This window comes from Ambystoma mexicanum, chromosome 3q (assembly GCF_040938575.1).
Source record: "Ambystoma mexicanum isolate Mex_15411 chromosome 3q, UKY_AmexF1_1, whole genome shotgun sequence".
NCBI lineage: Eukaryota > Metazoa > Chordata > Amphibia > Caudata > Ambystomatidae > Ambystoma > Ambystoma mexicanum.
The window spans coordinates 329,670,137-329,692,920 of NC_090926.1; the positions used below are offsets into that span (position 1 = coordinate 329,670,137).

Genomic DNA, 22,784 nt, shown 5'->3' on the forward strand with positions numbered 1-22,784 from the left:
TCCGATACCTGAATGTGCTTTGCTCCACGGAACAAAACTACAACCTAAATTGATAAATATGCCTTCAGATTGATTGACATATAGCTTGAAAGTTGTGGTTCAGGATCTGGAGGGGTTTGTTTCTGTCCCAGTTCAATATTGCTACATGCTAATTACACACCTACTAAGGCATCTTAACCACCGTTTTATGAAGTGGTGCCCTTCTCTCCCGTCCTTTGGCTCTCATAGAGACGTGGCTCTCTCTAGGTGTCTAGACTTCTCGGAGAGCAGTGTATTTACTCACTATTGCACAGTCACTGATGGAAAGGTGACAGCAGCAGCCAACGTACAGTGCCAGAGGACAAAACCCAAGCAGGCGATATCCATATCCCCCCTGTGATGCTTCCATTCTGGACTCAGCTTTTAGATGGCCCACGCCTCCAATGATCAGCATCGCTTTGTTTAACTAAATAGCCCGTGAGTTGGGCTGAAAGACTGGTCTAATGGGCCAAAGGACGGCAGAATATCTATTCTGCCTCCTGGACTCAGAATAAGAGCAGGCAGGGTCAACATGGCCCCACTCACTACCAGCTTTGAAAACTGCCATGCAGCCCCCTCAACATTCTGAGGCTGGCTCCCCCCCTGCATCAAGATGTCCGCAGGTGATCACGTTTTTGAACCCATTCGTCATGCCGTACTGTGCCAGGCTATACTGTACCACCCTATGGCATGACATAGCATTCTATTGCACACCATTTGATATCCTGCGATGATCTGGCCCACTGCCATTGGCACACTTTTATCTGCCGGCAGATATTCTGCCACACCAATGAGCGGCCATATTGTTAGACCGGCCCTAAGAGAAGCCACTGCCCTATTCCCATCCACAGTTGTGTTTTTGTGATGCTCCATCCCAGTGGCCATGCCCCCACTCCCCAAAGGTTCAGGTTGTTTCTCTTTCCCAATGTTTGCTTCTTTCCTCACGTCACAAGAGGTGGAAGCACAAACACTCATGGAGGGTGAACCCGCTCCTCCGCGCGGTACACAGGATATTGCGTGTGTCATAGCGAGATACTGACGTCTGACAACTCCATCGGCTGTGTTGCGGAATGGAAGATTGTGCAAATGCTAATAGGCTTCTAAAAGCTTTGTCACATGAGGAGATATTTCAGGATTTCTGAGGAGGTTATGGTGACAGCAAAATGAAGGCAATTACCGCCCTATTTCCTGATCAGATTTTTTTCATCGTAGGTACAAAGTGAACATTACTATTCTCCAAATGGAAAGGAAGTCATCCTTTGTGTAAAATAGCACTAAAACCTTCTGTCTTAGACCCGCAAACCCCAACACATGTATGTAAACAGAGTTGTTTCCATCAGTGGAGATGCAGCCAGAGAGGCCACACCTCAGAAGATGGCCCTGCTATCAGAGGTTACACGGTCATCATGCCCAGTGCGGAAATTGCTTGCTCCCCTGCCTGCCCCTTATAGATGGCGCTTAAGTGTCATTTCAGTAGGTTCTGTTTAGATACTGTATGTGGTTGCGGGACTCCCCCTGGCAGATTTCTCAATAACAAATTTTGTTAGTTCTTTGTTTTCTTTCACTGGTTGTTTTTTGAAGACGAGTTAAGCAAATGTTACCAGAGGGGTTTCGACATCCAGATCTCAGGCTCAAACCTTAGTAACATTCGGACTGTTGGGGGAGAGCCTATTCTCTTAATACTAACAGACTTTGGTCGATTGCTATTTATCAGTACAGACAATTGAATGCTGCTAAACCTATCGTTATTTATAACATAGACACAATCAAACTATACATACACATGAAACATGTTAAATTGCAATAGTTTCAAATGTAGCGACAGAATTAAAAGCATGGGTCTAGGGGCTTGATTTACAAAGCATTTTTCAATGGGATTGCGCCACTGGAAAGGGCTCTTGTAATTCAGGCCCTGTGTGTGTGTGTAGGTTTCTTCTGTAGGGCTTATAGTCCACTTCGACGCGTTGTCGAATGAGCAGGTGATAGCACAGGGGCAACGCGCTGGTCTTGGAAGCAAGACCATGCAAGGCAGCATAGGTTCGAATCCTGTATCTGCGCTTATCTAGGATCTCTGTACATTCTCCACTCATTATTGAATGTAATAAGGGAACGATGTGTGAGGTGCTGCCTTTATCTGCATGAAATTATGTTGCTAGGCAAGACAGTGAGAGGCAGTTTAAAAAAAATGCTGCTATTCATATTTTTAAAAACGTTTGTAAATCATTTTATTACCTGTCATTGTTAAAAAGCTAAGTAATTTTTGAAAAAAAGAAACAAGCATCAGATTATTTTGTAGATTGTAAATAGCGTTACTGATGCCATGCTGGTAATATGCTTTAACAGTACTGGATGCACACGCTGACCCATGCACAAGAGCCATTTGTGATTAGCACAAGTTCCTGCGTATTCTGCGTGCATGGGATAGTAACATCAGTTCCAAGCTCCCAGAGGCAGTTACTTCAGGTCTTTAATGTGCTATTTTGTTTATTTAGTGTGTGTTATACAGTGCCACCTACCAGTAAATGGGAATGTATAAAGGATTGTATAGGATTTAACGTGTGGGATTCACAGCAAAGCATGGCTTTTTCCCCCTCCTAGGAAGTTATTTTGAAAAGAGCCGCTGATTTGGTGGAAGCGCTGTACGGGATGCCGCATAATAACCAGGTAAGTCGTGCACCTCCCTACCTGTGGGTCTGGGGGGTTCAGGGTGAGAGCTGCTTGCCTGGAATGTCAGAGTGGGGCATCCGCGGAGATGGAGACCTTTCCTGTGCGGGAGGCGGTGAATGCTATACAGGCTAATATGGGGGATGTTGGCAAGCAAGAGGTAGCCATTGTTAATTAGGTTGGTAGCTCTAAGGCACCATGTCTGTGATGTAATATTATTTTGAATGCGTATCTGAGTTGCCGACACTGTGATCCTGATTTTGAGGCAGCATCTTTGTAAAGATTAACCTAAGGCCCATCCTTGTTTCCCACAGGAGATCATCCTGAAGCGGGCCGCTGACATTGCCGAGGCTCTATACAGTGTCCCGCGCAACCATAGCCAGCTCTCAGGTCTGTCCAACTCCTCGGTCCATGCTGGCATGATGGGTGCCGGCTCCTTCGGCGGTCAGCTCGCTATCAACGTGTCGGAATCTTCCCAGGTCACCAACCAGGGTAAGTAGAACACACTCTTCTTCTGCAAGAACTAATGCTGAACATCTTCACAGTGGTATATTGTGTAAGCTTGCAATCAATTGCCTGCAAAGTGCAGCTGGCCGTATGCCGGAGGGTTCCATTCGCAGTGGCATTCACTGGGCGTGCTCGCTGAGGCCATGGATGATGTCATGGTATTGTCCATATTCCAAGCCCCCTGAGCAATAGGAGGCCGTGCTGTTCGTCCCGAGGCACAGCTCCACTCTCGCCTGACCCCCACTCCAACCCTGAGAAACTCCCCCAAACCCCCATGCCTGCACCATCCACTCCCAACCGTCCACCCAATCCCTGCACCACCCCCTCACTTGTCTGGGTTGCGGCGTCTACCATCCAACCCTTCCCTTTTAATGTCTGTCGTGGAAAGGGAAAAGGGACTGCATGTAATTCCCTTATCCTTTATCAATGGCGGCCATCTTGTTTTGTAGTGTTTTTTTTAAGTTGGAAAAGGGCAAACACACCATTTCTAAACATAAAAAAATATTAGCACCCCGGAAAGCATGCCCTCACTTTGCTGGGGTCTGTAACTTAGGCCCCAGGGCATTACCTGAGCTGGTTATTCCCCCCCCCCCCCCATATCCCATCTCGGGCTTTATTGGTTGATTAATAATGGAAAACTAAAGACTGGCTTTAAATACAAGTCTCAGAATATGCTCTATTGGATCTTGGGGCATACATTGGTTATTCGTCCGTAGAGATATTCTTATCTTTATCTAGTATTCTACTTGTGCATGCTGGGACATCCCACTGTCTCTAGAACCCACTCCCCCATGCTACACACATTTGGAAGAACACATAATGGCACTTTGCCCTCTTTCGATCAGGATGTACAGAGACGTCACAAGAATAACATTGTTGACTAGATGTCGAAAGTTCTCAGACACTACATGGTTAAACCCTCTGCATGTCTAATACTAGATGCAAAGCTGCTCTTGATGATCTTGTTGGCAGAGTTAATAATGATTTTATAGCCCTGATATGGTCAACTCATGAGGGTGAGTTGTGAGGGAACCAAAACTCGGCTTTACCAAATTAGTCAAGGTAGTCGCAGCTGGAGCCAAAGCCACACATATGTGATTACACCTGGAGGACTGCGGCAGTGCCTAGAATTCGCTTGGTAAACTTGTCTTAAAAGATGAAAACACAAAAGTCAGGAAAAAGCCGTTTTACACCATGTTTGTAGGAACGCCCTTTATTCTCGGTCTGAAAGCATTATCGTAGCTGTGTTTATCTGAACAAACAGTCAAGGCCCCTTTCTTTGTCATAGAAATCTTTATTTTTCCATAGGATAATTCCTTGTAGTGTGACTGGCATGATATTTTCGCTGGGATACACTTGTTTCATCATGGGCCTGGCTACAGTTATCAGTGTCTCCAGCCTCCTACTTCTATGTGTAGATCTGGATGAACAGCGAATAGCTCACGCGCTGTAGGGTAGCACACAAGTCTCAAAGGCCTACTTCAGAAGATTTTTAGCTCGTCCATTGCTAAGAGCCCTAATGGGTCTGGAGGGCAATAGTTAAGCAATAAGAGCCTCATCTGCGGGCTTCAGGAGCCAGTAAGTTCACCGGGGCCTCGCTCTTGCCTTAACACCAGGCCCTGCTGCCATTACCGGCGGTCAATCCAGTGGGACGGGGTATTATTGGTATTAACATCCCGAGTTTCTAAGCCGGGAAGCTAAGATCAATGTATTTGTATGAAATAATGGGCCGCAGAAAGCACGTGACCCGTTGGGACGCGCAAATACTCGCTTAACATGGCCACTATGGAGATGGAGGGCTTGGTTCCATGAAGACCTCCTCTTCCATTACCATGGCGACCCAGGTGGGTGGTGAAGAACTGCGCGGTGCAGTGGCACTAACACTGAGAGGTAAGAGGAGGCCCGCAAGGGGGAAGTTAGCGGGTGCTGCAAGCAGCAAAAAACTTGCTCAGAACGCATGCTTGGACCGTGTTCCTCAACACGCATTTTGAGCAATCTGATTGGATGCAGCACCTGCTCTGGGTTAGCACAAAAAGCTCCACATTTGTTCATAGAAAATGATTTGTGTGATACTCATTGCATATAACAATAATGGGAGAACAGTTGACACCATCTTTTATGTTACATCTTAAATAGCAGACTGTGCTGTAGTTTGAATGCTTTTCCATCGATGCTCTCATGTAACTACACTCTCTATTGACTTTGCAGGGTATACTCGTAACACAAGCAGCGTTTCACCCCATGGGTATGTGCCAAGCACCACTCCACAGCAAAGCAGCTACAGTTCTGTCACCACCAGCATGAATGGCTATGGCAACGCAGGGATGTCCAACCTAGGAGCCTCGCCCACCTTCCTGAATGGATCAGCCGCCAACTCGCCCTATGCCAGTAAGTCCCAGGCTCCCCTGCACAGTGGCACGTGTAAAACCAGGGGCGGGCTGGGAAAGGGAAGAAGGGGCCAATTGCCCCCAGGCTGGCATGGCTGTCGCTTCCTGGGCCAGGGCTGCAATATGTAAACACATAAATAAGAAAGAACTCTTCAGAATCCAGCCTTCCTTGAAGGAACTGAGTGCTGCAAGACCTGCTCAGCCTCTTTGTAGACCGGGCAAGGCTATACCAAATGGCTATATGAACTATTGCGCGCCGTCACCGCACCCTACTCCAAGTATAGTCCCTGGGCTCCCCCACCTGCTCCCATCACAGTCTCTGGGCTCCCTCATCTGACTCCTAACCCAGTCCCTGGGCTCTCCCCACCCCACCACAGACCCTGGGCTCTCCCCACACTGCTCCCACCAATGTCCCTGTGCTCTGCCCCCTACCCCCACCACTTCGCCATGGCTCCCCCACCCCGCTCCCAGAACAGGGCCAGTGGCAGCTGGTGAATTAATTAAGTGGAGGGGAATAATTGTTTCTCCCAGATATGCCACAGCAACCAAGTGTAGCGGGTGAGCACAAACCAATCAAGGAGGGTTCAGAGGGGATCTCCCTACTAGGAAATAATACACATAAATAAATAAAAAATAAATGTACATAAACTTAACCTTCTATCCCAGTCCTGAGGTTTCCTCCCTAGCGCTCCAGCTCCTGCATCATGAACAGTAATCGGGAAGCAAAAGATTGCGTGCAGGGGCCTGCGTGTGGGTGCTGAAACGCCCTGCCCTAGCCTTCCCTGTCTGTATGTGCGAGGAGGCACAGGATCTCCCACCCACACATACAGACATGCTGTTCCCCAGACAGCATTTCCAAAGATCTATGCAAGGCTGGCAAAGCAAAGTGCCCCAAGCCTTGCATGGCTCATTTAACATGTGCGGCTGGGGAACTGAACTGTCAAAGGGAAACAGCATTTCCTTTTGACAGTTCAGCCAGCCCAGGAGCACTCACTCAGCTGGAAAAAGCAGCTGAGGGAGTGTTCAGTGTTTCACTGGGCTGGCTCACTGTGTCCACCATAATGGGTGAGGGGGCCACTGGGCCGATGCCCTCTTACCCATTACGGATGAACTGCACCTGCACTGGACTCCCCGTAGCATTAATTCTATTTTCCTCGTGCCCCTGGGAAGGCAGCACCGCCCCCCCAGGGGGGACGCCTTACCGTTTGAATACCTCTGACCTATGATCTATTATGATCTTTTGCATTTTATCACAATTCCTTTTTGCCAAAGATGTAAGGGCACCCAGATTTTATTATATTTTGTCCTTGGTTTGACCTTGTAAGAATGCTATTTTGTGGTGGCTCTTGATCACTGGCGAGTTCATTAAGAAACCAGTTTAATAGCACCCCAGATAGCACCCATGGATGTTACTATATTGTGGCCTTTCGCCGTGTCTACTATGCATGTTCCCCCAATATGTTTCTTTTGGACCCGGTAGTTGGACCCAGTAGGTGGGCACGGCCTTCGGCCAAGCCCACTGTATATTTTAAAACACTACCAGGCCAGTAACCTTTGGCCGTGTCCACTATACATGTTCCGACAATATGTTTCTTTTGGACCCAATAGGTGGCCACAGCCTTTGGTCGTGACCACTATACATGTATTTTGGGCCCACGCCCTGACCAGTGAGCATGGCCTTCGGCCATACTCACTGTATATTTTAAAACACTCCCAAGCTGGACACTGCCTAGCCGTGACCACTATACGTGTTTTTCAGGCCCACTAGTCATGGTGTTTGGCCATGTCCACTGTACATGTTCTCCTGATATGTTTCTTTTGGAACCACTAGGTGGCCTCAAACTACACACTACACATGCAGTGGCATTGAACTACCTATGCCCATGGGATGTCCCTGGTATTCCCCCGATAATGCTTGAAAACCCCAAACTCTACCCTGTCCTCCCTCTTCTTTCCATGGTCCCCCCAGGCCCCTCAATTGCTTATTTTTCTCCCTGGCCCCTCCTGGCCATTACCACCTATCACTGTTTGGTTCGTGTGATTAATTTTTGTTCTCCAAGGTGGAAGGCCGATATTATATATGAATGTTTTAAGGAACAGGGGGGTACCCCATGTCTCTGTCAAATATTTTAAAAACTACTGGGTGGTATTCCCCCAAACCAGTCAAGGAAATACCACGTTTTTATGTTTTCTTATTAACTTTTTCATTTTTTTATGAATTGTTCCCAAAATGTCCAGTTGGGGGGGGGGGTATCCTTGACAAAACTTTGGTTTACAAAATGGCATCCAAATTCATCCAGCAAGTCAAAGATATTAGCCTCTCGAACATCTCTGCTGCAAAGCACCAACACCGATATAAAGGTTTTAAGGTGCAGTGGGTCCCCATGTCTCTGTCAAATATTTTAAAAACTGCTGGGTGGAATTCCCCCAAACCAGTCGTGGAAATTAAGAGGCGTTGTGCCCAAATTGTTTCTTATTTGGTCCATATCTGCCAAGCGGTTTTCAAGCTACGGCTGTTCAAAAACTGCAATTTTTCTCTATGGAAAAATGAATGGGATGGAAAATGTGAAACTGCACGGTTTTCTTTTTTTTATAACTTTGTCATTTTTTAATGGTTTGTTTCCAAAATGTGCAGTTTGAGCGGTCCTTGACAAACATTTGGTTTTGAAAATTCCATCCAAATCCATCCAGCAAGTAATAGGTTATTAGCAATGGAATTCTTGGAGAAAATGGCTGCTTTTTTATTTCTGAAATGCCTCTCAGCCTCTCTGCTGCACAGCACCATGGGACATATGGGCCTCATTACAAGTTTGCCGGTCCGGTAACAACGGTACCAGTAAGCTTGCCGGTACCGTTGTTACCAGACCGACAAACCACGAGTTCTGCTTGCAGGTGCCTTCCCGCCCGGTCTATGCCAGCGATGCCACTTTGAATCAATGCTTTATGCTATGCCACTTTGAATCAATGCTTTATGCTATATATGTTAATGCAAACCCTGCCTTTGTAACAGACTTTAAAGATGCCTGGCCACAGTATATGCCAGCATCTGCACTACAAAACACACTTCATGAGGCCTGTGCTCACAGTACATACCAGGACTGCAACTACAAAACTGTAAACTACGGGTTCAGGATTTCTGTGCCAATGCTATACGCCAACATCACCACTGTAGCCCACTTTTATGATGCTGTGCACAGTATATACCAACATTGATACTGTAAAGCAAACCTTATGATGCCTGTGCCCACCTTAAATATGCAAGCATTTCCACATAAAACACACTTTATGATGCTTTACGTGCACCCATACAATATGCTGGTGTTTCCTTTAGGAGGACAGTTTCATATAGGCTGTGCCCAAAAAAGCCATTGTTTCCACTCTAAATAACACACTGATGTAGGCTGTGCCCAATATGTGTCCATTGTGCCACTGTAAGAACACAATGCCCTTCTGTCTGTGTCCAATTTATACACGTTTCGCAACTGTAAAACATGTTCATGCTGGTTTGCCAAAAACATTCTGGTATTGCCGCACTTTTGCAGCATGTTCATACTCAATGTCCCTGGTGTGCCCATATATGCTGGCATTACCTTTTGAAAACATTTCCACTGTGTGTTTACCCCCTCTCCCAAACACGTTACATTGAAAGTATGTTTCAAGTGAAAGGTAATCATATTGGGAGTAATTTTGCACTTTACCCATGCACCTTCGAGGCAGGCATTCATTTCAGATGAAACAAGTTTTGGTAGAGAGGGTCTCCAATGGTGGAGAAGCAGTGCCTGGGCACCTGTATGAACCATTTCCCCAGGTCTTTTTCCTCTCTCTCTGAAAATGACTCTGGGCTGGGCCTCATTACAATTAGGGCGCAAAGGGATACTGGGCACTGGTAATGACACCGGTGCCGGTAATCCCTTTGCGCCCTACTACAAGTTCCCTTTGCGGGTCCTTCCTTAACGCCTGCTTTTAACAGGCGTTAAGGATGGGACCCGCAAAGGGACACCGGGGTCAATAACGGTACCGTAATTTACGGTACCGTTATTGCTGCCTTCCCTTTGAGCCCTATGGGGGCTCAAATGGGAATGGGGAATGGCCCTGGGGAATTACCGGTCCCTCGACCTCGGAATGGACCGGTAATTACTCCATTCACCAGGCCGGAGTCGGAATGATTTTGGAGGCAGCCATGCCGCAAATAGCAGCGTGGTTACCTCCAAAGTCGGAATGAGGCCCTCTGACTCCCTGGAGTCTTCAAGCTATTTAAGTTATGCAGGGTTTCAGGCTTCCATTTACCCCTAACCATGAGTCAAAGGAACTCACAGATGTCATAGGGCCTCATTCCGAGTTTGGAGGCAGCCATGGTGCTATTAGCACCATGGCTGCCTCCAAACCCGGGTCCAGGTCCGGTCTGGCTGAATGGGGACTTACCGGGTCATTCTGACCTTGAAGGACCCGGTAAATCCCCATTCAGTAAACCATTCCCCATTCCCATTTGAGCCCCCATAGGGCTCAATGGGAATGGGGAAGGACCGTTATTAGTGCCCTGGTCCCTTAGCGGGACCCGCAAAGGATGTGTGGTCAGACCACACGTCCTTTGCGGGTCCCGCTAAGGGACCTCGGAATAGGGCGGTAAGGGTTTACCGGCACTGGTCTCCTTACTGGTGCCGGTAAACCCTTATCTCCCAACTCGGAATGAGGCCCATAGTCTCAGAGAATGGTGGTGGCTACAAGGAGAATATAATACGTCATGACAAGAAGACCCATGGGGCCTCATTACAAGGGTGGCACTCCCGTAATGAAGGATGCCGGTACGGGACCGGCACCCTTCATTACGGGAGCGCCGATTACGAGGTTCCCTTTGCGGGTCCCGCGAGGGGAAGAGGGAGGTAATAACGGGCCAGTTGTAATGTGCCCCTTATTACCTCCCTCCCCATTCCCACTGAGCCCTATGGTGGCTCAAATGGGAATGCGGAATGGTTCCTGCAAGGAGGAATTACCGGGTCCTCCTATGTCGGAATGACCCGGTAAATCCCCATTGCAGGAACCCGGTAATGGAGCTCGGCTGCCTCCAAACTCGTAATGAGGCCCATGAGTGGGCATGGTCGCTTGTATCTTTCTCATGACTCTTTGAATATTTGTGCGTGTTTTTTGTAATAGTTGATCGGCCTGCAATCTGCCAATGTGGCACAGCTGCAGGAGAGTTGGCCTCCTATTCCTGTAAGAAGCAATGAGATGCACACAGACTTAGAAGCAGGCAAAGGCGGGTCTGTGGTCCAGCAGAATGGTGCACCCACTGTTGGACTCTATGCTTGAGCTCATGGTCACACGATCGAGTCTTGGCAGGTTCACTCAGCCCTTTGTGCATCCAAGTGCAATAAAACATAGTGCACAATTGTGTTGGGTTGAGCGTAACTGTCTGTTGTCTCTGAACGCCCCCACGTCAAGATGCCCTATGAAAGGTAATGTGCACTATTCAAATATGTCAGGCAGAGCAGGACCTCTGTGGTTAAACCGAATGAAGAAAGGTGTACCTGCAGATTGGTCTAATATATAGATGGGGGGGGGGGGTTGTAGTAGGTGGCATGGATGCAAATGATCCTTGCGGTGATGGGGTGGGGTGGGGGGGGCTGCAGACCCTCTGGTTCCCTAAGTCCCCCGAGTCTAGGGTGAGGGCAGTGGGAATTAGAAACCTTACCTCATCTTTCTGGCCGACGAGGAAGGGCACTTGACAAGGTGGGAAAGTGCACCTGGACTAGTCCATTGTTCCATCCTGAACATTTACAGGTTTCGGCCAAATAATGTACCACCTTGTTAAAAAATGGGGGCATCAGCAAGAAATCGTGAAGGTTTTACATTCTTATAAAAAATATAAAGGGGTTTGTTAAAAAAATAAATCCCAGAATACTGTGCAACGCCTGAAAAAGAAGTTGCCTCTCAATGTCCTTCCACACTGACGTGTTTAAATCTATAAATATTTTCTTGAAAAGTCTATCACTTACCTAAGTATCGTGAACAAGATGACACCTACTCTGAGGCCCAAACCCCTTCTTCAGGAGTTACCCTGACCCTGGTCACTAATGTTCTAAGTGGCCCTCATAAGGGCCATAACCAGATCTTACGTTTCACGGCAGCAGACGATGTGGCACCGGAACTGAAAACAGTGGACCTCCCAAGCGTGTCCCTCTTTTATGTCTATTCCAGAGCCAGCACTAAACGAGTAGTACAACGCTCCCCTCTGAAGCCTTTCCAGAGTGTCATAGATAAACAACTCCTAACTTGCAAAGTGCCCAGTCTACATACACTCAGCGAAGTACCAAAGGCACCTAACCACAAACATCAAGGAGACTTTCCTTCTTGTCCCTGTGTGAGAAGTCACAGTATTCTGTTTTAAAGAAAATATTGTATCTTTGTTTGAGCAGTCAATAATTATAGAGATTTAAAATGGGTAGTCTTATTTTTCCAATGTGTTTATGGCATCTTACCTACATGTGCTGCTCACCCATCCTTGAGATGAAGTAGGCCGGAATGTTGTTGCTTATTTTTTTATTCAATAAGGGTATCGCCGTCTGTGGGTATGCAGTGCAATTCATATTGGACTTTGTGGTTGGATGCTTTGGTTCAGCTTTTTTAGTTTTGGTTCACTAGTATAGATGATGTAGGGAGACAGGGGGAATGGTGAATGGAAAACATATCCCCTGGTGTCTATGCTGCTTAGTTGTGATCTATCTGCACAGCTTTAGCGCCAACTAGTGATGCTAAATATTAAAATTGTTCAAAGGGCGGTGCTTTCCGACTGCCATGTGTGACTATATGGTGTTGGCTCACAAAGAGCGCTTTAGAACCACCGTTACATTTGGTGCCTGCATAGCATTTTAGCAGCCAGCAGAGGCGTCCCTGCGTAGCATTTTAGCAGCCAGCAGAGGCGTCCCTGCGTAGCATTCTAGCAGCCAGCAGAGGCGTCCCTGCGTAGCATTCTAGCAGCCACCAGAGGCGTCCCTGCGTAGCATTTTAGCAGCCAGCAGAGGCGTGCCTGCGTAGCATTTTAGCAGCCACCAGAGGCAGGTAAGGGTAATGTTGTTGATAGATGTGGCATGGAAACAGACCACGCAGAATGAAAAGCAGCCATTCCAGGGAGGAGGGTTGGGCTGGGGCGTGCAGGGGTGCCACACCTCTGTCCTATAGCTTTATTGTTTATGCCAAGCAGGCTACCTCCTGTGACCCTCTGCTGGGGATACGGCAGGAGGTCTGTGCGGCTGAAGGAGTTACCGTACCCAAGGTAAAGCCAAAACCGCTGGCTGTGCCAGTTATTGTTTTATCTGAAATTAATGCCAGGGTCGATAGTTGACCAGTAAAGTGCTCTCTGCAGACATGTGGCAAGCCTACACTTTCCAAGTTCGAATCCCTGAAAAGGCCCACTCGATCCTATATCCTTCTAAAGTTGATAAATGTGCATAATTACATTGGGTAATAATAACAGGTTGTGGTTAGAATCCGCCATGAAGCATAATAAAAAGGCATTGCATTGTTATTATTATTATTATTATTATTATTGGGATTCCAGCTAGACACTGCAGTTTTAGCCTGGCAGAATTCTAGGTGCACTGTCCATCAGCCACTTTCTTCAGGCACTACAAGAGATGTGGGCAATACCTTTTGTTAGATTCCTTGGGACAGTAGGAAGCCCCCCTGTAGTTACCCTCCCACCCTCCTCCATGGGAGATTCCCTGGCTGCGCGCTCTCCGTGTCCTAGAGTACGTGTTCCCCACTGTCCTGGAGCTGCTATCAGGGAGAAGAGAGATCCCCAAGGGGATAGAGATGCTGGCGCTTGCGGGAGTGGTGGGGGGGGGAATTGATATGGTCCTGGACGTTAGATATACGTGCTGCACACATGTGCATGTCCTGGGTGTGACCCAGCACGAGCTTAGACAGGAGGGAACGGAGCGAAGTAGATGATGTCACTTGGTCAGAAACCTGCCCTTCCCTTGATGGAGATGGGCAGCTTCCTCCTTCTGTGGAACCTTGAGAGGAGATACAAGGTGAAAGTCCTCATCGTGGGGCCCCGCCGGTTCTAACTGTGCGCCGTGCCACAAAAAGAGCCCAAAAAGTGAAACCGTGGCATGCCAGAGGGCGGACCGCAAAAGTAAGGGGGAAAGTGGCACAGCCTTGCTTCGTTCAGTCCACTTGATTCAAGAGCAGCCCAACGTTATGCCCCAGACACCCCTGACCCTAGAGTTGGTTGATTAAGATGGTGTGGTGGAGGGTGTTAACGTGCACTGGCAGCTGCAGCATAATCAGAGTTGCCAACACTGCCACCATCAACAAGCAGAGAACGGCCACCCAGCTCTATGGTTAGATTCCAACGCACTGGCTCTAACTGGCTGATATCCCGCCAAATTAAAGTCAAAACAGGTGGTGGGCCGCCCTCTCTAAAAACCAATGGGTAACTTGGAGCAAACACGAGGCAGAACTGTGGCTGGATTTGAGAGGTCCAATTATAGTTCTTTAGAAAGAGCTACGGCGGCTCTTTTTAAGCCAAGGGACCAATCCCGAGTCTAAGAATTCACCCAGATCTCAGAGCCGAGAGGAATCCACGGGCTCACCCAAAGCCTTTAGTAGCTCTGGTGGGGAGTGGTCATGGATGAGTCGGACTGAGCATCCCAGATCTCAGAGCCGAGAGGAATCCACGGGCTCACCCAAAGCCTTTAGTAGCTCTGGTGGGGAGTGGTCATGGATGAGTCGGACTGAGCATCTCATATTAAAGAGAAGAATCCAGGGAAAGGCAGTGGACAGAGGCTCGCGGTTCGTGGCAAGCGATGTTGTGGGCCGGCTACAGTGAGAGTCATGGGCGGTGTTTTATGTGACTATTGGGGCTGATGGGAAGGGCATATGGTTAGTATCTGACCAGTGTATTGTGCACTGCAGAGTATCAGGGCTAGTGTGAGGCTACATGCATAATGTCGGACTAGTATGTTGTGTACATGGAGTAGCAGCACCCGAGGTTAGTGCCGTGGTGATGGGAGGGTGTGGGCAGCGGCGGTGCGTATATGGTTCATGTGAAAAGTTGATACCCTGGGCAGAGATCCAGGGCTGCTATTATGCGCACTTCGAGTGTCTGGGCTGATGTTAAGGGCAGAAGCTATAATGTGCCTGTGGTGAGTATGGGCTGGTGTGGCTGCAGATGTAACTTTAGGCCGCTGTACAGGCGCGGCACATGCAAGGCTCCGTTCTCTGGGCACTACATACATGAATAAGATGGCTCAGGCAGAGGCTGGTCCATGCATTAGCATGGCGCAGGCGTCTCTCATGCCTCACATCACTCCTGCCTGGTGGGTCACTCCTCGGAGGCGTAGGTTTCCTTATCTCTGCAGGTGTCTGGGAAGTGTCTTGCAGTTGACTCTTGGTTGCTCAAAGCTCAAGATGCCTCTGATGTTCCTTTCTTGCAAGAGTCTTAAATGTTTCTAAAAAGTTGACCGTCTGTCTCACTTAACGGGCCATGTTTCCTTCCCTTCCCTAGTTGTGCCATCAAGTCCCACCATGGCCTCCTCGACCAGCCTGCCCTCCAACTGCAGCAGCTCTTCCGGGATCTTCTCCTTTTCCCCCGCCAACATGGTTTCTGCAGTCAAGCAGAAGAGCGCTTTTGCACCCGTGGTCCGACCTCAGGCCTCGCCTCCTCCGACCTGTAGCAGCACCAACAGCAACAGCCTCCATGGTGAGTCTGGGGAAAGCGGCCTGCACAGGGTAGACTGTCCAGAGATATAACGCGGACACACAACAGACCATGCAAGACTGGGTGGCACTGATTGAAACCTTGCCCACTGTCTGGAGTCACAACACTAACACACAAGGAATCATACTCACTGCACAAGGGCAAAGCAGGCACAGACAACTAGGTAATGACTAACCTGAATCCCAAAACAGGCACACAGCAAAACACATCAACATTGTCCTGAATCACAACATGAACACACCGCAAAACACAAACACACTATCCTGATTCACCATGCCGACACAGAGTACAGCAGAGTCCCACAGTGCAAGAAAACAGCCCTTCTAGGGGAGAGGGATCTCAATGGGGGAAAACAGATGGACCTACATGGAATCCCTTGTCTTCCTTTGGGTAGCGTGGTTCAAGTGCAAGGCTTAATTTTTACTACCTGATTACCAGAAAATGATTACAGGGGGAAAACAAGAGTCAACTACCACCCATTTATTAAATAGCCACTCTGTTCAATGAAGGCAATGGCATTGCACTTAACATGAGTTCATATGGATGAGCAATTTTAATCAAAGAACAGTGGTCATACATAAGAACAAACAACCAAGCAGCCACTGCCAAACGTGTCACCAGTAGGGCACCAGCAAAGGCTGAGTTCACTCAGGGATCCACGAAGCCTAGCAGTCCTGCATGTGACCCTGAGTCTGGACTTCCTTTCACAACAGAGAGGCTGACACGAGCCGCAATCTGTTCCAAAGCCCGGCGAATTCTCTCCTTCCCCGGGAGGTGCTTGAGCATTTATCATTGGTTGGTGTTCTTCACGTTCTTGAGGGACTCCATTGTGTCCAACTCCTTTCACTGGAAAGTGGGTGAAGTGCCCCGGGCCCCCTCCTCCGCCACAATGCAGTACGTGGCAAAGATGTCCCAGCACGGCAGGTAGGTCTATAGTCCTACCTGCCGTGCTGGGACATCTTTGCCTCCCTTGTCCTCGCGGATAAGTTGGGGGTCGGCTGCTCCACCCCTGGTGATCGGTCTTGTCGCCAGGAGGTGAGAGAACTGATGCAGGCAGCAATCAACCACCATTAAAGCTTCTCAGGCAGAGACCTCCTCACAATTCCCAATCCAAAACTATTACACAGAGGGGTTCCACACCAGATACCCTCAGGCCCCCCGATGCTAATCCTCAGGGTAGGGACAGAAACCAACCTTAGCCCATCTCCAGATAAGCTGTCCGCCCACCTGTTCAATAGTGTGAGGGGGAGTGAATTCTAAAACGACCCCCCTTGCTCCGGGGTGGTTGGTCCAGATACCCTTCCTGCCTCTAGCCCCATCTCACAAGGAGATGCCCACTGTGGCCTCTGGCTTGGCACAGCCTGCCACGCAAAGGAGTGGGTCCACTCCTGGCCATAGCTCTTCCGGGGCTACAGTCCCCCTTCCATGCACCTCTGGACGAGCTGCGTCAGGCCTGCTACATCAAAGAATATGTGAGTCGCACACCACATACGTCAATTCTCCTGTTTGCAATATGCAAGAACCTAGCCTCACTAAGCGTAAGCGAATGGTCCCTTACTCAAAATGTAGGTTAGAATCCATTAAATGTAAGGTCATTCCAAATCTGGTTGGATCTCTCCAAAAGCCATAGCCATTCAGGAATGCAGTCCGCTACCACCAGGAAAAAAGAACTGCCATGATTGTCGAAGGTATCCAGTGGGAGTGCAGGGGCCTCTCTGAGGAATCGTAGAACAGTCAACGCAAACAGTGCAGAATGGGACTGAGAAAAAGCCCCCTTCATTTCCATGACTCTAACACCCCATGCCAGTCACAGTAGGAGCTTGTAAGCCTATGGCCAGTGAGTACACCCAAGTGTGCACATTTATTTAAAATCAGCCTTCGGGTGCATCGTATACTGGCCTCTAAAGTCAGGAAGGAGGGAGCTTAGGCCAGTCTCCCGCTGCTTATGCTTCGTAGTGTAAAGATCATGGCCAGACACAGAGTCCAGATGAAATCCCTTCCATGCAGGCCATAGATGGAATCTTTTTTCCATAACACAACAGCAACACACTTTCCTGAGTCGCAACAGTCGCACACACTTATCTATGTAGTCAGTGTCCTGAGTCATACCACTTGCCCACAACACCACATGGGTACCCCATCCAGATACTCCACTTTTACACTCCTCACCCTTCAATCCTGCAAGATCAAAGCAGAAAGCCACTCCTTCTCCCACCACCACGCCACTCTTCAAGCTCATGAACAGACCAGTCGCTTCAAGACATCTGTGTTCTCTGCCCCTCTAATTACTACACTAAGGAGTACTGAGGCCGCTTGAAATCTTTGATATCTTCACTTGTATTTGGGCACTGTGTAGGTGCACATCAACGACACAGCATTGACACACAATGAGCACAAGGACCACAGGTGGACACACGTTAAAAGAAGGCTGTACCGTCTAAGAACACCTCGGTACTACTACTGCTTTGGGGTTAATAACTACAGTCAGACAAGTTTCCACAGTTAAAGATTTTGAAAATAGACAATCTGTAATACACACACCATGTATTATTGCCGGAGAAGTAGCAAAATATGATTAGTTATTACAGCGTTACTAGGTATTGCGGCGGGCCGGTTACAACAGCTGGACCCAGAGTTGTTTCTTTATCTGTACTAGGCATTAAAGCCAAACTAGTCACTAGTCCTAGACTGGTAAGTATAGATGGACTAGTTACTATGGTTGACCTAGGTACTACCCTCGTCAAAATGATAGGCATTTCTTAAGCATCCATTAAGCAAGGAAACTGCTTCTGAAATGCCTTATTTAACACATTTACTAAGGCCTACCCAGGCATGCATAGGCTACGGGAAATATGAATTCGATAAATAAACAATCAATTAACATTTTCTAATCAGATTACTTAATGCTTAGAGAATACAAAATTGCTTGTAGAAGAGAAATGTGTATAACTGCTTGGGGACTGTTATTTAAACATTCAAACTGCTTGATAAGTGCTTCAGAAATGTTAAAAAAGCATTTTTGTATATGCTAGGTACAGGTGAGTTCTTATTGCCAGATAAGCAGATATTGATTGACTAGCCATTTCACTCCTGTACTGTTTACTACAGCTGGACTGGCAACACCCTAACACGTGTATATGCAAAGGGGGGTTCTTCTTATTGCTGGACTCTTCATTATAGTAGAACCTGTTGCTAGGCGCTCAGAAACCTGGGGGTTCTGAGCACCTAATACCGGATTTATCCTACAGCTGCACATCTTTTCACAAAGAGAAATGTAAGAGTGGGGAAATTAAGTTCAGCAAATGATTATACCTCAATTCACAGTCAACAGGGTGGCCGTACCTCTATTTCTAGACAGTAAATGATGCCAGCTAAAGCCAAGGGCTCTGGTGGGCGGTGGAGGGAGCAGGGTTAAGTACACATGGAGATTCTGTGCTATTGTTGAATACATGATTGTGCCTGACTAACACCCTCCCACCCCCTCTTCTTCCCTGTTGTCTCCCTTCATCAGATCAGTCTTTTGTGGATTCTAACAAGTACACCTCTGCAGGGTCTCTCCAGGGACTGGCCTTCTCCTGAAGTACGTCGCTCACTTTTGCTTTGCTTGTTCCCCTGCTGCATGGTGTTTGTTTTCCTCCTGGGGTGGCATCTGACTGGTGTCCCCTGGAGTCCTGCCCATAACATCATCTAAATGCACTGTGGAGATGAGGGGTGGGGAGCGTTCACGTGGGAAGGACAGCAGGGCACATCATGGGTCTAGGCAGAGGATGGCATGGTGTGGTGGAGGGGGTAGTGAGGCCAGGGCAGGCTTTCCAATTAGGCTTGCACTTTATAAATCCTATAGATGCCATAGAGGTGTTTAGGGGGGCTAGGGGACCTGCAGATTAGGATGTGGGTGAAGCTGAGTGTGGATGGACAGGTAGCATGATCAGCAGGTTGGGGAATCGGGTGAGGGCACCATATATCAATAGAATGTGTATGGGGTCACGTGATTCTTGTACTGGAGGATGTTGAGTGGGGTACTGGAGTTAGGACAATATATATGAGTATGGTGAGTCTTGTAGAGCAGGTGTTAGGCCGATTAGGGTGGGAAGTGGGGTCAGTGCAGTGTATACGAATAGAAGATGTGTAGGCCGGCAACTGGTAAGTGCGGCAGGAATAGATAGTGGTGTTAGGGCAGACTGTATGAATGCGGTTTGTTTGAATGGACATGTGATTTCTACATCACAATAGCGAGTGGTACCTCGACAGTGAATTGGGGGAGCCGTTGGTGTGTGCAGCAACAAAAGGTAGTGGGGTTAGGGACGAGAGTGCAACTATGGAATGTGTGGATTGTCACAGATGACCTCAAGAACACACACATTCTCGAAGATGTACAAGGGTTTCTATTTAAAATGTTTGAATTGGATCTTACTTGGGGCCATCCCACTTGTTATCAACTCCCTAGCCCAGTTTTCAGTGAATTCCAAGTTGGTCACTGGAGATGGGAATCTTCTACTATCTAGGATCTGGATGGTTACTAGTGGTCCCCAACAAGGAGCCTCCCCCTTTGAGGTTAGGGAGGGAAGTCCGCTCTGCAAGACCCCCGCAGGGGTCTTGGCAAGTGGGAACTCACTGGGAGAGACTCCCCGTTACGGGACCAGGACTTCTGTTCCTGTAAGGAACTCCCTAAGCCCTTCACCATTGTGGCATATGGGACTATCATATAGGAAGAATGCTGTAAACCCCAAAGACTTGGCTGAAGGTAAAACTAAAAGCACTGTTATACACAAGAAGAAGTGTCTGTCTCTTTAAGTGGAAACACACAAATAATGAAGACGAGTAGGCTGGGAGAGGAGAGTACTCTGAGCAAAGGTGCAGTATGAGTGGAGAGTGAAGAGCGTAAACAGGGGAAGCCCCCTGATGAGATGACATCTGATGGAGGCGGAACCAGGGAAAGATGCGGAGCCCACAACGTTCAAAGGACTCCTGAGCAATGTAATGGAATGTGAGGGGTCTGGCGTTCCTAAGAAGCGGGAACCGGAGGACAAAAAAAACTCTATACTGCTGGTGGTGTGACCAACGTAAATTTGTGGTGGGCAGGACACCCGTCTAACAATGCCGAAACCACCCAACAAGAAAGTTTGAGAGATGCCCTGTGACTTGCAGTCATTCATGATCGCCACAAGAAAGCAGATCGAGGGTGGTATACTGACAAGGAGAAGAAGCACGAGAGACCGAGACCAGGAAGAGAACCCAAGTGAAGGCCGAGCCCAAGGGCGTTCAATTCACAAACAGAAGTAAAGGGGAGAACAGGGATACTCCAAGGTCACCAGGGCATCAATATGGAACAAGAGAAATAGGTCCCAGTGAAATTGATGAAGTACTAACATTAGAACCTTTAAGTGGGACTGTATTAACGTAATCATGAGGATAATGAATAAACCCAAAACAGAAGGTATTGAGGAATGGGCACAAAGAGAAACATGTCCCAGTGAAATATATGAGACATTCAAGACAAAAACAATAAAACATAACAGGTAACTACAAATAAGCCTGGAAAAACAAGTCTTAAGAATGTGATACACCACAGGAAAGGGGGGGAGTCATGACAATTCGAAGTAGTCTAGGATTACTACAGTTAAAAGGACATTTACACCTAAATCTGAGGATAATAAAAAGTGGTACAGCATCTTGTGGAATACTTACCCCAGGATGGCAGACCAGGTTTAAGGACATTGTAAACAAGCTACAAGATCTTATCAAAAGGGTGAAAAGAGACTATTTGAAGATATATCATTGAAGAGAACTATGGCGTGAATAGAGACATTTAGACAAAAGGATACCAGAACACGGGAGAGGTTCTCCCGTTCTAAATTAAGTTAGTTAACATAGTGGCAGGGTCAGGTAGAAGTAGTGTCGGGATGGAGGACACTTTTCAGTTTGGACTTCCTGACAACAGACAAGAACCTTGAGCTATTTATTTAGGCAGGGAAACCCATTCACAATGTCCTCCAAGTGTCTGCCTCATTCTTCCGTCCCACCACAGAGTCTAAAGACAATCACCTTATCTACCTGGTCCCACAACAAGTAAAGATCTTAAGCAGTGGTGCTTTGTAATTACCCAGGTCTCACTTAATCTTTACCTCTCACTCCATTGTACTCCCCATCCTGATGTTCTCTCCTTCCTTTCCTTTCCCTTCCTTCCACTGTCCTCCATTCTCTTCCTCCCACTCTCTTTTTCTCTCCCTCCCTGGTATTTCTCTGTCCTGCTGGTGCTCGTCCGTCTGCTGCTAGTCTCCCTTGCTCTCTACTATTTTCTCTGCTACTACTCTCCACTCTCCTCAGTGCTCTTCCCACTCCACTCTACTACTCTCCCATCTACTATACATCACCTTGCACATGCTCTATATTATCCTCCTCCAGGCTCCCTTGAGCAATCCTTCTTCCACTTTGTTTCTCAGTCTGCCTCCTCCTCCCTTGACCTCAACCGAAAAAACCACCCTGCCCTGTTTTCCGTGTCCCCTTTTATGCTCCTCCTCCCATTTTCTCTGGCACCCTCCTGATTTCCCAGCCTAATCGCTAGCTTTTTCTCCAATGGCAGCCCATGACAAACAGTCAATCCTAAAGTTATAATGAGCATGTTTTGAAGCTTCCTGGTTGCTGGTCTGCCCCGCGTGTCAATCCACGGCCCTCTCACTGTTGGGTTGCTCCTCCTTTCCTCCATCGCAAGGACTTCTTGAGGTCCAGTGTTGAAATTAAGCAGGCATCTCCAGAGTTTGCACCAGTTTGTCTAACCGGGGCATAAGATAGGCATCAACTTGGATATTTCATGAAACCTTCAAAAGTCCATACACAATTGCCAACAATTTACACATGCCAGGTTTGGGCACCATTGCAATAGGAGATGACCAATCACTGTAGAATCTTTTGATTACGCCTAGGTCCAACATTTTCTTTAGATCTTCCCTGACAATTTTCTTCCTTGCCTCAGGTAGACAGTACGGTTTCAGTAGAATCCCTCTCCAAGGTTAGTTTTGGATCTAGCGTACCACCCCTAGTATGCTATCTGGTTTCAGGGATATCAAAGCAAATTCCTCCAGCAATTTCACCAGTTCTTTGTAGCTGGATTTAGAAATATCCATTGACTTGGGTTGGCGAGGGAGTCTCTTGAGTTATTGGTCTCATAGAGAGCCAGGAGCCAGGGATTATTGTTCTCTGAAGAGGCGTTCAGCTTATTGATGTGGTAGAGCTGGCATGGTTTTCTTCAATCAGACTGTTGTATTTTATATGTGATGCAGGGCACAACTGCCATCTCAGCAGCAGTTAGTTCTAGGTGGTGGGGAGTAGCACCATGACTTTGCTTCCTACTTGAAAAGTGTGTAGCTTGGCTTCTGTGTTGTAAGCTTTCACTTAATGGGCCTGGGCGGTTTTAAGATGCATTTTCCACGGACTTTGTACCTTCTCCCTGTATTCCCCAGTCTTTTGTACTGATCGCTGGTCTGTCG

General features: G+C 47.8%; 1 protein-coding gene across 3 annotated transcripts in view; it reads left to right on the top strand.

The window, feature by feature from the left end:
- The window catches only part of EBF1 (EBF transcription factor 1), a 743,411-nt gene that overhangs the window by 712,663 nt on the left and 7,964 nt on the right, over positions 1-22,784 (top strand). For 2 of the 3 annotated variants that reach the window (XM_069653918.1, XM_069653919.1), the window contains exons 12-16: positions 2,617-2,682; positions 2,997-3,174; positions 5,398-5,577; positions 15,085-15,279; positions 18,809-18,877. In XM_069653918.1, the coding sequence (XP_069510019.1) occupies positions 2,617-2,682; positions 2,997-3,174; positions 5,398-5,577; positions 15,085-15,279; positions 18,809-18,876 (687 nt within the window). In that variant the 3' untranslated portion in view covers position 18,877. The remainder of the gene's footprint in view (positions 1-2,616; positions 2,683-2,996; positions 3,175-5,397; positions 5,578-15,084; positions 15,280-18,808; positions 18,878-22,784) is intronic. The other variant, XM_069653920.1, reaches the window with a different exon arrangement.